Source organism: Mus caroli, chromosome 14 (genome assembly GCF_900094665.2).
Source record: "Mus caroli chromosome 14, CAROLI_EIJ_v1.1, whole genome shotgun sequence".
NCBI classification, from domain to species: domain Eukaryota; kingdom Metazoa; phylum Chordata; class Mammalia; order Rodentia; family Muridae; genus Mus; species Mus caroli.
Genome location: NC_034583.1, coordinates 112,772,105 through 112,790,192, shown reverse-complemented (window position 1 = coordinate 112,790,192; position 18,088 = coordinate 112,772,105). Strand labels below are relative to the sequence as shown.

At 36.8% G+C, this 18,088-nt stretch overlaps 1 protein-coding gene across 1 annotated transcript in view; it reads right to left on the bottom strand.

Moving 5' to 3' along the window:
- Itgbl1 (integrin subunit beta like 1) overlaps positions 1 to 18,088 on the bottom strand; it is a 238,356-nt gene that overhangs the window by 109,517 nt on the left and 110,751 nt on the right. The window contains exons 4-6 of the mRNA XM_021181852.2: positions 14,722 to 14,844; positions 11,694 to 11,834; positions 9,054 to 9,194 (exon numbers count right to left, since the gene is read on the bottom strand). Coding sequence (XP_021037511.1) covers positions 9,054 to 9,194; positions 11,694 to 11,834; positions 14,722 to 14,844 — 405 coding nt within the window. The remainder of the gene's footprint in view (positions 1 to 9,053; positions 9,195 to 11,693; positions 11,835 to 14,721; positions 14,845 to 18,088) is intronic.

Genomic DNA, 18,088 nt, shown 5'->3' with positions numbered 1-18,088 from the left:
GGGGGGGGTATGGGGGACTTTTGGGATAGCATTGGAAATGTAATTGATGAAAATACGTAATAAAAAATATTAAAAATTTAAAAAAAATGAACACTTTTGCTCTTCCAGAAGACATGGGTTAGAGTTTCAGCAAGCACATGGTAGTTCACAGCTATCTGTAATTCTAGTCCCAGATGATCCAGTGCACTCCTTGGATACCAGGGTAGCAGGGATGGAAATAATGCACATATGTACATGAGGCAAAACATTCACACAAAAAATAAAACTTGGATAAGCTAATAAAAAGCTAAAAAAAAATCTAAAATTTTTAGACTCCATATAATTATTATGTATCACTGTTCTTTTCCAGATACCATAATGTCCTTATGGTCCTGCTGAGCTATTGCAAATGCCATATTTCTTTCATGGAGAATTGCATTCAATTATATACATCCATATCTACATATACATATATTTGTCATACACTCTTCTAGCCATAGCCACTTTTTTCTAAACCCTGACTATTATGAAAAACAGCACAAAAGTAGTGTTGCTCTACTGTGGGCAACACTATTCCCTGGGCACTAGTCCTTAGCTGTATAAGAAAGATGGCTGATTGTGGGCCTATTAGGGTTGCTAGCAAGAAGCCTTCGTCCATGATTCTCTTCCAAGTTCCTACTTGAGTTACTAGCAAGATGGCTCAGCTGTGACCTGAAGTAAGTGAGACAAAACCTTCTCACCCCTAAATTTCTTTGATCATGGTATTTGTCACAGTTAACAGAATGAAACTAGAACACCATCCTTTTCAGCCTTCCTGAAAATAAGGACAAACTTCAAGTAATTCTACATCAGAAATGTATGTATAAATAACTATTTTTGAGACAAAAAACCTTTTAACATTTAAAGTACAATTCACTCCACTGTTTTATACAAGGAAGTGGTTTTAATATACTAAGAAGCAGGCAAGAGATTCAGTTCAGGAACTGTTAGATCCGTTAGGACACAGTACAAGGACATGTGCTTTTGGAGCAGCTTAGTTGACAACATACTCAACAGTGAAACTGAGGGAATGGTTAGATTGAAGGAAGGAAAGTCTTATTTATTCTTAAGTCTTTTAAAACTGTAAATATCTGAGCAAAACATCTAGCAGATGAGAATGTCATAAAATCCCTCCTTTACCCAAAAGAGTGCCTCCAGCTGTTGTGACTCACGGGGATTCAAAAATTCAGTCAGGGCAGCACTCCATGTCAAAATATCCTATTCTACCAGAGAGAAGAAAAAAAAATGGGGAGACAGGGACAGAGAGAAACCAAGGACTGCAGAGAGATACCATTGTCAAGCTGAAGTCAGAACACAAACTTAAATTTTGTAACGGTTATTTCTTATCTGAAGCTCATTTGCATGGAAACATTATCAAAGATACAGATATGATGACACACATCTTTAATCCCAGCACTGGGAGGCAGAGTTAGAGAATAGCATGTCTCTGAATTCAGCTTGGTCTTCATATTGAGTTACAGATCAACCAAGGCTACAAAAAGACCCTGTCTGCCAGATTAGGGAGGGGCTGTGCATAAAAAACAGTCATAGTTTTTAAGAAGAGATTTTTAGAGTTAGAATCTTGTCACTCACCATCAAAAGAAATTAATTTTGGTGGGCTTAAGGCTACTATTTCATATTTTAAATTATATTTATTTATTGTGTATGTGGGAGTGGGTGGATGTGTATACCACATTGCACACATGAGGGTCAGAGGTCAACTTGCAAGGAGTCTGTTTTATTCCTTCTTTTTTTTTTTTTTTTTGGCTTTTTCGAGACAGGGTTTCTCTGTGTAGCCCTGGCTGTCCTGGCACTCACTTTGTAGACCAGGCTGGCCTTGAACTCAGAAATCCGCCTGCCTCTGCCTCCCGAGTGCTGGGATTAAAGGCGTGCGCCACCACGCCCGGCTGTTTTTTTTCCTTCTTAATGTTGGTCCCAGGAATGAAACTAATGTTGCAAGCACCATTTCCCAGAGTCCTGGTGTTGGCACCTAATGGTGTCTAATATTAAAGTTGCACATGCTCCTGGCCTAGAGGAAATCAACTTTCAGAATTCTGTTTTAAGCACTCATATTCACTTTCTGTTTCTGAGTCATTTTATTCATGTTTTCAATCCTCTAAGCCTTTCCAGCTATAGTAGAGCTATCTTTCTATGCCATTGTTACATCTGTGTCCTTCACAGGGCAGAGGAGGGTACAGCCTGTGATCTGAACCATAGTTTCTTGTGCACTTGTAATAGGGCGTGCTTGGGGATGACTCGTGTGAATTTTGATTTCACCTCCAGCCATGCTAACTCTCAGAAAAGCTAGGGAACACATTTTTTCACTTTTGTCAACTATGGGATGAGCCTTAATTGCTTTTAATTTCTGCTTCAGTTTTGTGCCTCAACCATAGCTTTTTGCTATTGAAAAGCCTCTATAATCAATAGTTCGTTGATCAGTATGAGTTAAGAGACAGTGAAATGCATGTGACTGGCTCAGAAATCAAAGATATTTCTGTTGAACAGGATATACCAAGGTAGGAGAATACTGTCTGTCTCAAGAAGACTGCTCTTACTCCTGAATCACCTGGGTATGTGTATGTTTCCTTTTTCAATTTTTCCAAATGCATTCAATATCAGCCCAAAACTTTTAAACAGAGAGACACTAAAAGCGGAGGGTGGTTCATAAGTCACACAAGATGTGAGCACACAACAGCTGGAGAAATGACAACACAGCATATTTTTTTTAATGTGGAGGAAGCAATATTTCCTAAGTCAAATATAACAATGAGACAATACAAGAGTCACAAGAAAGTTTCTAATCCACAATGCTGAAAAGTAGAATTAAAATCAGCAATGTTAGAGTGTGTTGAATGACTTCAGTCTGTAATCCCAGCACTCCAAAGGCTGAGGCAAAATGACTGCTTCTAGATTGATGTCTGTCTGAGTTATATGAGCCATATCTGCATATGGATTAAGAGTATATCTCAAAATAAATAAATAGATTTTTAAAATGCCATTAACTAATTTAAACATTTATTCAAGACTGTTAGAATTTTTAATCATAATTTTTTTCTCAGTAGTGAAAACTCTTCTTACATCTTGATTTCAAGAAGTCTACTCTATGATGTCAAAATAAATTTCAGAATGTTAGTAATTCCATTTTAAATAAAACTGTGCATTTCCTACAAAAGAACTTTAATCCATTTAGTCAGAAACTCGTTTAGAGGTGTAAAGTATTGACAACAGATTGCCAGGAAGTGGCTGAGTCAGAAAAGCACTGGAAGTGTAAGGGATTGATATGATTTCTGAAGCAGGCACTGAGTCTTAAAGAGGAGACAGGAAACTGCAAAATAACACTGTGGTCTCTTCTGAAGTTACTAGTTCCTCAATTCCAAACTAAAATCCCAGCTCAAAAGAAAGTGATCACTGAGCAAAAATAAAATCAGGAAGATAAAAAGGCTTGATTTTTGATAAAACAGAATTTAGGGAGAAAGACCTGTTTGACATGAGAACCTGTTAGTCTGTCTAACACACTTAAATATGCTATTAGATCTTTCTAAAACAGGAAATGAGGGAGAAATGTTTAAGATAAATAAAAATAAGTGTTTTTACTTTACTTAGATGAGCCACTGTTCTTTTCTAAGCCTCATTAGAATATAATTTTTCAAGTGTTGAGAAGCAAAGGGGATTCTCACCAAACTGATCTTAATGTAATGTGTCCAGACTGGTTTGTCAAATCCATGTATATTTTAAACCTTTCAGAGCTAGTATAATTTCTTCTAACAAGTGTTCTTTAAACTGCATAGACATATCAACAAAATTGAGATGAAAGACTTAGAATGCTATTTATCCCTGATCTCAACATCAAACATATTCAAATAAGAAATATTCTGCACATATGTGCATGCATATGCACATGCACACACACACTCCTCCCCCCACTTACCTGCACACATATACATGTACACACAATACAAATTCATGAATCTACACATATTCATATACAGATAGGTTTGGGTATAATCTACATACTGCAAATGTGACTGCTGCCCAGGCTATCACATATGATCAAGAAGGTTCACAGCATGACTAGCAATGTATTAGTGTAGTGTAGGAAGGCATCACAGGCTACTTTAGGATGAGTGTGATACCCAAACCCATATTTCATTTATGGATTGTGCTCCCTTGAGTTACAATGGCTAAACTCTAAAAAGTATCAGTCTAAGATAAATTTAGTTAAGTACATTTCAAACAGTTCTTTTATCCTGGAGAAAATATCCCTTCTTTTAAAATGACCAAAAAATGCACATTGATGTAAATTTTAAGGCTACAAGTAGCTACTTAAAATGGACACAAAGACCATCAACAGGGAAAACTTCAGGAAATAAGTTATACTTAGTTGATTATTTATATGACTTGTCATTTTTTAAAGGAGCTTTGCATCTTTTTTTAATTGGATATTTATTTCATTTACATTTCCAATGCTATCCTAAAAGTCCCCCACATGCTCCCCTACCCACTCCCCCACCCACCCACTCCCAGTTCTTGGCATGAAACTCAAGAAGTATGAAGACCAAAGTGTGGACACTTTGCCCCTTCTTAGAATTGGGAACAAAACACCCATGGAAGGAGTTACAAAGTTTGGAGCTGTGACGAAAGGATGGACCATCTAGAGACTGCCATATCCAGAGATCCATCCCATAATCAGCTTCCAAACGCTGACACCATTGCATACACTAGCAAGATTTTGCTGAAAGGACCCAGATATAGCTGTCTCTTGTGAGACTATGCCGGGGCCTAGCAAACACAGAAGTGGATGCTCANAGTCAGCTATTGGATGGATCACAGGGCCCCCAATGGAGGAGCTAGAGAAAGTACCTAAGGAGCTAAAGGGATCTGCAACCCTATAGGTGGAACAAAAATATGAACTAACCAGTACCCCCCTGGAGCTCATGTCTATAACTTGTCATTTTTAAAAATCTATTTATATATTGATTTTTTTCCATTCAAGATAAGGCAGGATGGCTATATTTAGTAATTTTTCTTCCAAGTTTTTCTTAATGCTTTAGTAATATATCATTAGAAAGTTCCGCATGTAATATAGTTTTATCATACCTTTGATTTTCCAAGTTAGTGCAGCCCACCTCATGCTCTCATCATTTTGGTATATTGGACAAGAAGAATAAAGGTTAAGGTCATCCTGGAGTATACTGTTCTAATTCTGAAATTTGGAAAATAGAAAGGCAGGTAGTTGTTCAGTGGTTCAGAGCAATTGCTGCTCTTCCAGAAGGCCTGAGTTCAGTTCCTAGCACCCATGTTGGGGATTTCATAATTGCCTGTAACTCCAGCTCCACAGGATACAATATACTATTCTGGTCTCCAAGGACACTTTTACACACAAACACACAGACACACACACCTACAATTTTGGATTTTCAGTTGTACCCTTTTTAGTTCAATTATGTTCAGATATGGTCATACAGTATTTTGTATTGAATGTGTTCCTCTATCTGTATGTGTGTGGGGTGTAGGATGATTTTGAAAAAAATAAATATAGTTTTATACTATGCTAATAATATCACCTAGAAATGAAAGAAGTGGATGGAACTATTAATTTAGAGGCAGGTATCACATTCCAATACATCTGTACCTCTGTACCTGTGAATTACTAAGTATAAGATTTATACACTTGAGTGTACTGTTGATACAGTTTACACTTGAGTATACTGTTGATACAGTTTACACTTGAGTTTACTGTTCATACAGTTTACACTTGAGTGTATTGTTGATACAGTTTACATTTGAGTGTACTGTTGATACAGTTTACACTTGAGTGTACTGTTGATACAGTGAACAGATGGGCAGATTTGGAGGAAATGAACAAAATGAGAATGTCAATTAAAAGCAAAGACTTAAGCTAATGCACTTATGTTTCTATTAGACTTAAATAAGACCAATATTATTAGAAGAACAAAGATGACAACTAAATATAAATTATATTTTATCCAAACCTTATTAGATTCTTGCCCTGCAAAAGTCACTGGAGAATATTGATGCTGGCTTCTTTCTGTGCCATCACACAAAGATATTAACATCCTCAATAATCAAATGTATCCCACCCTTTCTACATAATGGGTGAAAGAGGTAATTAGTAAATCTGCAAAGTCTATTGGCTCTCAGCATATTATATAGACCTCAACAGGCATAGTCTGGATTCCAAAATCCTCCAACATTTGATGCCCTATATCATCTGGAAGTTAAAAAAAGAAAAAAGAAAAAAACTAAGAATTTGGGCATCCATAAATCAGTTCTCACTCACTAAAATAAGTATAATTGAACAACTGCATTTGTATCTCTTGCAGACTGAAGCACATCATCAGTGCTTGAGCTTCATGAATGTTTAGATGATAATGGCAAGGCAAATACTGTCAAAGTGCTTAATTCCATGAAATTATTTCCTTTTATGAGTTGGTGTAAAAATCAAATGGAATAAGATGTAATTGTAGCACTCTGCAGTAGTCTGAACAACTGAAGATCTACATTCATGTGAGTTTCTTCTTTTTAAATTCCTTCTAAGTCTGGGAACCACATTGGCCATGTTCAAACCACTACAGCCAAAGAAACAAAAATCACAATTACACACTAATGTTTTATTGCACACATCACAGCTGACCACCATCACTTCTTCCGACCTCTGTCTGTACTCACAGCATGAGGCCACATATGAGAGATAAATCATTCTCTCTCCCCCTTCCAATCCTACCAATTAGGTAGTTATAACTACTCAACCAGCTTTTCCTGGAATCTACAGGTCAGGTAGAAAATGGGAAGAGAAAGAAAACAAGACTGAAGAGGTTAACTCAAGAAAAGATAAATTCTTGGTGGAACTGCACTTGTTTAGTTTACAATAGTAGCTCTAAACCTGAGAATCATGCTGTAGGACCTGAATTGATAGAAGCCTAAAGGGTTCACTGTGGTATCATTTCTCATGTTCATCTACAGATCCATCTCCTGACAGTGGGACAGAGCAACTCACAGGACCCTGAATAATCACTAAGATGCAGAAAACATGAATGATCAAGCCCATAGAGATATCAGATGAAGATGATATGAATCTAACGAGGGACAGAGAACTCATGAAAAAAAACCCAAAAACTAAACCTCATATCAACATGTCAAAAGCTTACTTTCTGTTCTCTCTCTCCCTCTCTCTCTCCCTCTCTCTCTCTCTGAGACCACTTACCTTGTTTTCTCATAATTCATATTTGCCTCTAGAAAGCATTAAAAACTTAAAGGTATTTGCAACCTTAAATTCTCACATTCAATGGGCTTCAAAAGGTACCAACTTTGACTATCAGTCTTGTATGCTCACAATGTCCCAAAATAAACTTGAAATTTTGCTTCTATAAACAACCATTGTAAATGGCACCAGTATTTACTCAGAGAATCGGGATATAAATGTAATGATGTTGGCAGTCTTCTGCCTATATGCATCATAAGCTCTCCACTTCCCGTAGAACATGGTTCTACAGCAAGCCAGTACTCCCTCAGTAGTCTACTTCCTCTCTCCTATATTCTGCTTATTTCCCTCTTGTTTTAAGTAACTATTGCAGTCCTCTCTTCTTCCTGTCTGGTAGTCCTTTTTTATATTTCATTAAATGAAAGCCTGCTCTTAAGAGAGAATCCCACCTCTGTGATCCAGCAGCATCCTGTCATGGATACCCACCTCCTTGAATAGCTACATCTCCCTAATTAGAATACTAAACAAGTCAGGTCCCCACAGCCTTTGTGTTCCTTAGCATGTAAAAAGCACTCAATAATTGTTAGCTTTTAAAAAATAATTGATGTAGTAATACTAATTATCCAGGAGAACACTCACATTCTCTAAACTACTATGACTAAAATGTGTTCTAAGGTTTGAGGTCTTTTAGAAAGGTATCTTGCAGGAGAAAATTCTGAAAGCAGGCTCTCCCCAGGCTTTGAAGTTACACAATCATGATTATATAGGGCAACTCTTTTATCTCCTTTTGCTGGCAAACTTACAGAGACCAAGGGAGCTTTCTGTCTACCTGCAAGTACCAACCAACCAATCAAGCTGAAAAGGCACATGCACATAAATACTTCTGTCTTCTGGTTAATTAAGCAAAATGATTTTGAATCTGTAACTTCACTCTCGAGGAGTGTGCACATTTGTGTGTGAATGTGCATTCCTTTACTTGTATGCATGGTACCCAGAAGATGATGTCAGGTATTCTTTTGTATAGGTCCCTGCCTTTTTCCTTGAGATGAGGTCTTTCAACCTAGGTGGTGAGCAGCAAACCCATCATCCTGTGTATGCTTTTTTACTGTAATTACAGGCATGCATACAATGATATTAAGCTTTTATGTGGGTTCTGGGACCCAAACTTAGGGCCTCATGTTTATATGCTTAAATGCTGTTTACCCACTGAATCATCTCTCTAATCCCCAGATATTTTCTTCTTGGTCTACATATTGTGATCTCTGTGCAGTCCCAGGTCATGTTTGCTTCCTTCACTACTGGACTCATTAACCCAGACACAGCCCATAAGTTGGCATATAATATCTGCTCCATAAATATTTAAAATATAAAATGTTTGAGTCCATTAACAAATATTCAATTCTAGATTGTATTATAGAGTGGTTTTGAGAAAATGTCTACCAGTTTATGAATATATCATTCTTCAATAACTGTATCGCCCTAGCTTTTGGCATATATTTCTCTTTCAGTCCCTTGCTGACAGCCAGCAGGTGCACTAGTTCTGCAGTCTTAGAGCTGAGTGGAACAGATATTTGGAGCTAATGGATCTCCTTGGCAAGGGATCAGGCTAATTTAAAGAGTGTAGGTGGTTTCATCTTGAGCCTTTGCAGAATGTCTGAAGTCTCTTGAGGTTGCCCACATTACTGAGAGGAGCACTGCAGAATATAGAAGGCCTAGGGACATAGGCCTCCATGTATGTGACAATCAGAATGATCCTGCACAACAAGAAAGTGAATCTTTTATATAAAGATAAGAATCAGGAGATCTGCCTTACCTGAACAGAAATCATCAGAGTATCGATCATAAACAGCTCTGCAGTCCCTTTCATCACACTCACACGTGTCCCCATGAATGTCTCCCCAGTCCCCAGTTGGATCAACATCATGGCAAGAACATTCACCACATACACATGTTCCTAGATGGAAAAAAAGGAATATTATGAGCGTCCAGACAAGACAAGTATAAAAGAAAGCATCTTGTATATTTATTATTTAAAATACTGATTCTTTTACATTTTTGAATTATGCATTTTAAAATAAAAAATATTCTAAGAAGAAACATCATCTGAAGTTGATGAAAGAGATTTCTTAACAAATAAAAAGTATATATAATTATGTGAGATTGTTAGATATGCAACTAACATTGCATTAATTTTTCTCAAAGATAGTATTAAAACAATATGTAATATTTGTCTGCTATAAATTTAGGAACAATTTGACCAAAAAGTGAAGACAAAGGTAACAAAATGTCTAATAAACTCAAAAATTGCTATCACCAACATCTTGTGATGTAAGATGTATGTATCTTAAGAACTGGAGAAGTGCACTCTGGATGGAGCATCCAGAGTAGACAATATGGATGCATCAAGGAAGGGCCAAGTCTTAGCGAACTTTAGAGGTATAATCTAAGGAAACTGAATAGGATGATCAGGATGGTGGGGTCCATAAGTGCCTGTGAAGAAACTATGAAGGGACTAAGTAAATTTTATTACTTGAGATGAGGCTGGATCAGAGAAGATGTTGGAGACAAAACTGAAAAGTCTGACATCCTCAGTGGGAAGTTTGTGTTGGAAAGTAATATTTTCTTTAAATAGGTGGTCAGTCTTTATGGTAGGTAAAGGCAAATTATTTGGGAACTAAAATAAAGACATTTCTTCCTTGTTTCTTTAAATAAAAATAAATAGCAATTCTACTAAAAATATAAATGTTCAAAATAAAGCTATAGGATATGAACAAGTTCATTTTTTATTCAAATTATCTGAAACACAATTACTAAATGAAATATACTTAACTAGATGAAAATTTGAAATTCAGATAGGGACCAAAACAATCTAAGAATACCCAAAAGGTTAAAAGAGCTGAAGCAAGTTTTCCGTATTTATGCATGTAGAAGGCAAAAGTGCACCCACAAGCATGCAGTCAATTCTTAGGCATCAAGACCTAAAGTTTAAATATACCTAACTACAACACAGGCAAAGACATAGAACAAGAAGTATCATAGGGGATTAATAATAAGCATGACCAGGGTTGAGTATGCAGAGAAATATTGCCAGGATTTGGGCATGAGACCATAACAGTGAATTGAAATTATTTTGGATGTTAGATTGTAACTGGTAGTGACACATGCAGAATTTAGAAGCTTTGAGGATGTGGCTAGATGTACTAGAAATTCTGACACTGTAGCCAATTGAATACAAAAGATCTAGGTGGAAGAGAAGTGCTTATGAACACAAAGTAAGTTAGTGTGGTATGTAGTAGGAAGTAGTCCACATGAACAGAGGGGTTTCCCTTGCAGTTATTATTTTGGAGGGTGTGGTAAGCCCAGGGCTTTGTCTTTCTTATTCTATATTTATCAACATTTAAGACACTTTATCAGGGGTTTCTCTATGAGAATAGTCTATTAAAATGACTTGCACATTTATAGAAATGAAAAAACAAAGCTTACCCAGCTTTCTATTTTAATTGCTTTAAAGAAAGCAAAAACTTCACTCATTTATATCACCAGCTAAGTAAGCTGGGTCTCTTTGACCAACCTTCACAGAAAAGGAAAATATCAGGTATTCTAAATAATAAACAAAAACAAAAGAATAACCCAAGAAACATGAGAAAAACACTTAAACTGTGCTGATGAGATGGTTTAGTGAGTAAATCCATCAAGCCTGACACCTGAGTCTGATCCTCAGGGTCCACATGGTGGACTGTAACAAGCAGTTCTCTGACATTCACAGGTATGCCATGATAAATGTATGCCCGTACACGTGTATGCATGGGCACACAAAATATACTGATGAAATGATTTCTAAATTTGATTTTATATCAGTAGTTGGTAACTTTAAATTATATTTGATAAGCATTTAAAATATCTCTTTAAAGTCATTCTACAATTCATAGGGCCATTTCATGCCTGGTTTCTGTTATCTATTTTGTTCAATGTATTTTAGAATTGTGTTCAGAAGTTAAGGTCATTTAGGCCAATTTGGTACTTCAGAATTCAACCTTCTATTTCAGTGATTAAGACAGGAGGGTTTGTCTAACTGCCCTGCGGACAATCCAATACTCATGCTACCCATGGTTCTGTTAGTCAAGAGATGTTTTTAGCACAGCATCTCCAGGAATCGCCTTTTTAGCTGTGCTGTAGTAGCAGTTTTGGAAAGATGCCAAAGAAATCACAGCCCCCATGCTCTATTTGTTCAGGGAAGCTTAAAGAATAATAACATAATTTATTTTCCCTTATCTACTCAGTAAAGAGCAGGAAATAAAAGATTGCCAGTGTCCATATGGATTTCCACTAAAATAAAAGATGATGGATGATGACTTTGTCCCACCCTAAAGGAAATGCATTGAGAAGATAGATCTTAGTAATAATGATTATTGTTTACCACCGGGTCATGTAGTAACGTGAATGAGTGACACACCTCTGTTGCTACAGACTTTGCCATCTGGAGATGTGCATCTTCGCTTGCTTTCCCAGGGGGTGATGTCACACTGGAACTCGCATTTATCTCCATGCCAACCAGCCTCGCAGTAACAGTTTCCACAGTAACACTTCCCATGGCCTTTACCCAAAAGAATTTTATACAGTGAGGAAAAAAGCAACTTTTCAAAGCAGCCTTACCTTTCTACCTTTTCACAACCATTCGGAAATAACAAAGGGTTCCCAGATCGTTGCTAAACTTAATCAACTTGTGGGACTTTTTGTTTTTCTCCCAAAACATCAGAGTTGAGCTTACATCTATATAATTATACAAATAAGGCAGCCAATGTGTCCTTTGCCTTGGCCTATAAAGAAAGTGATCAAGATGACAGTATTTGCAAAGAAATTACAATAACGACTATGAAAGTCCATTACTCTACCATTTGAAGTACATGCATTACTTGGATGTCTATAAGCCTTACTGTGTGGATGTTTCTTGAAACAGTAACTAATACTGTTTTCTTTGAAATCAATTACTGAAAAAACAGCAGTTCGTATTTAGACATGCTTCATTAATGGCTGAGTAGTCTCAACCAGAGGAAATGTTTCATCTTCTCATTCCTCTGTGTCCCACAAGCTGCTGTGTTCTAATGTGGAAAGTTCTGAGTTAAACCAGTTAAATGCAGTGCACTCTTGGCCTTATAACCAAACTGCAACTCTAGTGTCCAGAGAACACAAATGGGAGTCAATGATGCCCCTCACCTTGAGCCAAAATGCCCACTTTGCCATAGTACTTTTCATTTTTACTTATACAACCCAGCATGCCACCTTTGACAAACTGCCATCACTACATCTCCGTTCTGAATGTCTAGCTGTCTTTGTCCAAAATAGTATTTACCTTTAAGTTAACTTTCTTCAAGCTCTCTTCTTTATAGTTATTCCATACAAACACAGATGAATGTCCTATTTATTTTTTATTCTAGACTTTCTAATCATAAAATTTTATAATTTGTGAGACTCTGACTAAGATATTTATTCTTCCAATCCTCTCTTCCAGGGCCATAATTCTGGGATGGCCATGGAAATGTGACTGTGTGACTACTTTATAATTGATTACTAGTACATTTTTCATCGTACCATTATGATATCCCTTTATTAATTAAGTCTCATAAATATTTATACTTTATGTGCAAGTTCCTAAAAAAGTTATAAAACCCCAAAAGGGTTTGTTTTAAAATAATTGTTAATATAAAGGGTTAGTCCTGAAGGAAAACAGAGAAGGGTAAATTTGGGTGATGGGGAGCTAGAAGAAGTAGAGGGAGGAGAAAGTGGGGTCAAGATATATTGTATGAGAGAAGACTCTATTTTCAACTTAAAAAATGATAGGGGTTAATTAGAAAAGAAAACTAATGTAAAGCTACACTTTAATGAAGACAGGGAAAATATTAAAATGAAGGGTAAGGAAAAAAACATTGGGACAGCAGAATATTATTAAAATAAAATGTAACCACTGCAATGTATATTCCAGGCAACAGACATAAGTTTCTATGATTTTTTTAAAGTGATAGAGAAAAATCATTTTGTGTGTGGTATCAATGATAGACTAAAGATAACTTTCTGAAGAGATTGTTTTCATGTGAACAACACATGAAAAGCCCTAGGATTCTAAGCAACAGCACTCCTACAATGTTATTTGATAGGGGTATCTGCGGTCATATAAATGCCAATGGGGGCATATACAAGCCTCCCCCATACCTGCTCAGAGAAGAAGGGGAGGGGAGATGGGAGAAGGATTGCAGGAGGTGGTGACTGAAGGAGGTCAGTGAGTAGGATATAAAGTGAATAATTAAAAATTAAATTAAAAATAAAAACACTTGAATAATACTACAAGACTAACTAGAAGCCACCGTGATATTACAAAATTGGCAATTTGTTACATGTTTGTGGTGGTTTTCTGTAGCTCTCTGATTCCTTCAGGTCCTAGTATCATTGATCTTTCTAGGATATGCCAGAGCATATTAATTAGATTTGAATGCTTTTGGAAAGAGCAAAGGAGAGTGTACTCATTCTAAATGACTCTCACTGTTCTCTACTGCCATTTCATTATGTCAATTAAGGCTGCAAGTGGACTTTCTGGGCAAGCGCTTGGCAATAGTTAAGTAGAAAGAAATCTCTAGAATGGGTGGTGAGAAAGCAAGCTTCTCATGGAACTGAAAACTCCAAGGAAGGCATGCAGTGTAATTGGTGAAGAGACAGAAACACAGTCCGAGTGTCTGACAGACACCAGTCTGGGGGCTGTGTCTAAACTTCTAACTAAAATCTAGTTTTGCATTTATTAAATAGTTCTAGAATACTCTGAAGGCCTTGCTGTAATCCTTTTTACCTGATATGTTTTACAAACACAGGTTCAAACTGAAGTTCATACACAGATTAGTTAGAACAGAAGTTTAGGCCATACAATTGGGATGGCCCAGGGCATGTTGGTAATATGTATGTCTCTGTTCCCAGTGATTAAATGGATACAATTGCAAAGTGGTTCTTTCAGGTATTATAAGATATCATAAATATATGTTTGCATATAAAGCATGTGTTACATGTCCTTGGCAATAGGAAAGAGGCAAGAGGAAAAAATGACTGAATGATGGTAATTCATAGTAAAGGTCAGGGGAGTATCAACAGTTATGGGAGGCCATCATACTCCATGTCCCCAGTACAGCATAGAATTATCTAAAGACTTTTTATTTGCAATGAGAATAAAATCAAAGCAGTTAAGAGATTTTAAAAACACCCAATAAGAGTAGCTAAGGTGAGCAAAAGAGATGGAATCCTGACAGGACTACTTCAGAGTTGTGCTGCTAGATTATTGCATCAGCAATGTTTGCCTCCTCTGGAGACAATCTAGTTTTGCATTTATTAAACAGTTCTAGAATATTCTGAGTGCCTTGATATAACTCTTCTTATAAAGAAAAGTCTACAATAAGATGGGTGAAAAACAGGGGCTTTTTACGCTCCACACTTAGCATACTTACCTCCACATACTTCTTCTGTTTCATCATCTATGCATTCTCTATCATCACATTCACAAAATTTACCGTAAATGAGTCCATGTCCATCTGAATTATCACACTTACACCTGCCACAGTGACATGTACCTAAAGTAGGGAAACAAAGATAAGGATGTTACACACTAGAAATTATCATTAATAATGCTCTTCACTATTTCTTCCAAGTGGGTAGAGAACTCAAACCAATTTAATGTTACAATTATACATTTCTACAGCTCTGGTAAGGTGGAGGGAACCTGCTCATTTTTGAGATGATTATGGTATAAGAATTATAATAAGTACTTCACAGTTATTACTGTTGACCGTTGATAGTTTAATGAGCATCAATGTAACCCTCTCAAAACGTAGAGGTCCTGACATGTATCTTTCAAAGTAAGTTGTGAATGAATATCTTCTGATGACCACCTGTTTTTAAAGAGAGCTAAAGCAGTTTTTAGCTATCTGACTGAGGGAATCTTGCTTATCTTCCCCGCCAGTTCGATGTTTTACTACATGTTCAAACATAATATTTATATAATTAATATTTAAAGAAATGTGTAATTAATAAAAATGCCAATGAAGAATATATATAAACCTGATAGTGTCTCATCTAAGCATTAGCTGACATCCTTCATTTAAGGATTACAGGACAAGCAAGTTTTCTTAGGTACAGATTCTTGGGACCTCAACAGATTTTCAAGCAGCTCAAAGAGTGTTAAAGGTCCGAGAGATAGTAGATCTCCCTAAAGGCACATATTCACCTTACTAGAAGGTTGGCTATATCCTGCAAGAGTGATTTTATTGAAATATTTTGTCCAAATAATACTAACAAGTCAGATGTCTACCTCCTCTATTTTTAATTGATCCTCACATCAATTGACATATAAAATTCTAAAACTTTGTGAGTCAACAGAATGGTCAAATATTCTGGAAATCCAACAGGCAATAAAATCATTCATAAGAAATAAATGTGTTAAAATAGAGAAGTGCAACGTACTGAAAAAGCACATAGCAAGGAAATTTAGCTGAGAGCTGGACATCAAAGAGACCCTGAGGACATTTCTGAGGATTGAAGCCAAGCTAACTGAAACACATACATACATACATATGTACGCACATACATAAATGAGACACAAAAGCAAAGCCTCAGTCAGTGGTTGAAGAAGAACAAATACAATATGCCTGAAAATTAGCATCAAATGAACAAAATTACTAGATAGAATCTTCTGGTAGCTGAGTAGTTGAGGCTAAAGATCTCCATTATCTGAGTTCTCATCAAATAACCACAAGAAGAGGTGTACATCTGGACTAGATAATTCTTGTTATCACATGGAACACGAACTAAAACTGGGAAAATGGATGTTAAGAAATGAATAAACAGGCTACTTCACAATGGCACAGGTTAAATAAATGATGGCAAAGAGTTGAAAGAATACAGACATATTTGAGAAGATTGTTGAGAGTAGAAACAGAATTAGTGGTCAGATGAGTATAAAGCATGGAGGGGGGTTGGGAAACTTCAAGAATGATATTTGGCTTGAGTGATGGCATAGTAGTTATTCTGTGCATGTTACACAGGGAAAAACATAGACTTTGCATTCAGGTACAATTACAGTCAAATACAGGTTTAATCCTTCCTGGTAAAGAATTGTTTAGATTTAGATCACTTGTATGTCTCATTCTCATATTCCATGTGCTCAGTCTGTTTCAAGATAACCATGAGGCCAAGTGACAAACCCAGGAGCCATTCACCTCTGAAGACACTGCTCTACCTGGTACGTAGGAGGCTTGCAGAAAACCATGAATCTTTCCTCATCTCTCACTCACTTTTATGGATGGACTCTGACAACATTCTCATTTTCACACCTTCTACATGCTTCTGTTACCCAGATCACCTGTAATTTGCTGTTCCCTATCAGAGGGCCTCATCTAGCAAAATCACAAAGCAAAGAGAGTTTGCAAAATCTGATTTTTTTGTTTTGATTTTTTTTTTGTACCTTGAGGGAATGTCTGTGAATCTGGCATATATTAAATGTAATTCTTTTGTGTTATTTTTTTGGAACCTACTTTAAGTTATAATCTTACTTGAAATGTAATGCTATAATTTGTGGAACTGCTTCATTATTTTTTATCTCATTATAACCTTTCTCTTTTACTTTCACATCTCTTCTTTCTGTCTCTCAACCACCCACATATTTAGTCATTAAACTTTCTTATGACCTATTATACTATTGTCAAAGTACTATAGGAGATAATGAAATAAAGAAAATTAAATCAGAGAACAGAAAGGAGAAACAACAGAAAGGCTTTCATAACAGATTCAAGGAAAATTCTTCACAAAGAATGATAAACCTCAAACTTGTTGGGGGGGGCGCATCAGGAAGAAGAGAATCCTTAATTTATTGCTGATAAATGGGAAGAAAGGCAACAAATGAATTGAGATACAATAAATATTTGTGGTGTTGAGTAGAAAATTATGGTGGAAAATAACAGTTTAGGTAAGAGTCTGATGAGTTTGGATAAAAGGGTATAAGGACTACAGATGGTAAAGATGAAGAACATTGGCTAAGGATTTTAAATTATCTCTTGGAATATCTTCTGCCACAATTTGGCAGAAGAGAATAACTTGGTGGGAGATGCACACACACAGTCATTCTCCCTCCAGAAAGATGGGCAGGAACTGTCACCGCATCCAACTTCCATGACTGACAAGTTCTACTGGCAGGCACACTCCCATCCACACATGTGAACCATTCCTATTCCTCACCACAGTGGAAAGTTTACAACAGCTCTGAGACTTCCTATCTCACCATCCAGCACAAATCACATCTGATCCTCCAAGTCATGGCAGATGGGAGCCCAAGCAAAGGTGCCAGACTCCTGTGTTCCTGCAGTGTGGTCCTACTTCTCGCTCTGGGATGCCAGTCAATCACACTCCAGGATGAGTAGCTTTGCACTTGATTATTTTAGCTCTACTTTTAATGCTGCCTAACAGAGCTGGTTCTCTATGGTGCTTACCAGGCATGAAAACCAATCTTCTGTCTGTTCTAACATGCTAGGATCTGCACATTGTTACCTTTCTAGATCTACTGAAGAGGAAGCTTCTGGAAGCTCTCTGTTCTCATTTCCTTCTAAACATGCCTTGAAGTTTATGCTACACAATGGCTACCTCTTCTCCCTCTTTTATATGCAACCTAGTACTATAGAACAAAAACCTCTCTAAGGGGAAAAGACGGGTTGGAACATCTCCTGGATAAATGCCCAGGAGAGGTATTGCGGGATCCTCCGGTAGTACTATGTCCAATTTTCTGAGGAACCGCCAGACTGATTTCCAGAGTGGTTGTATAAGCTT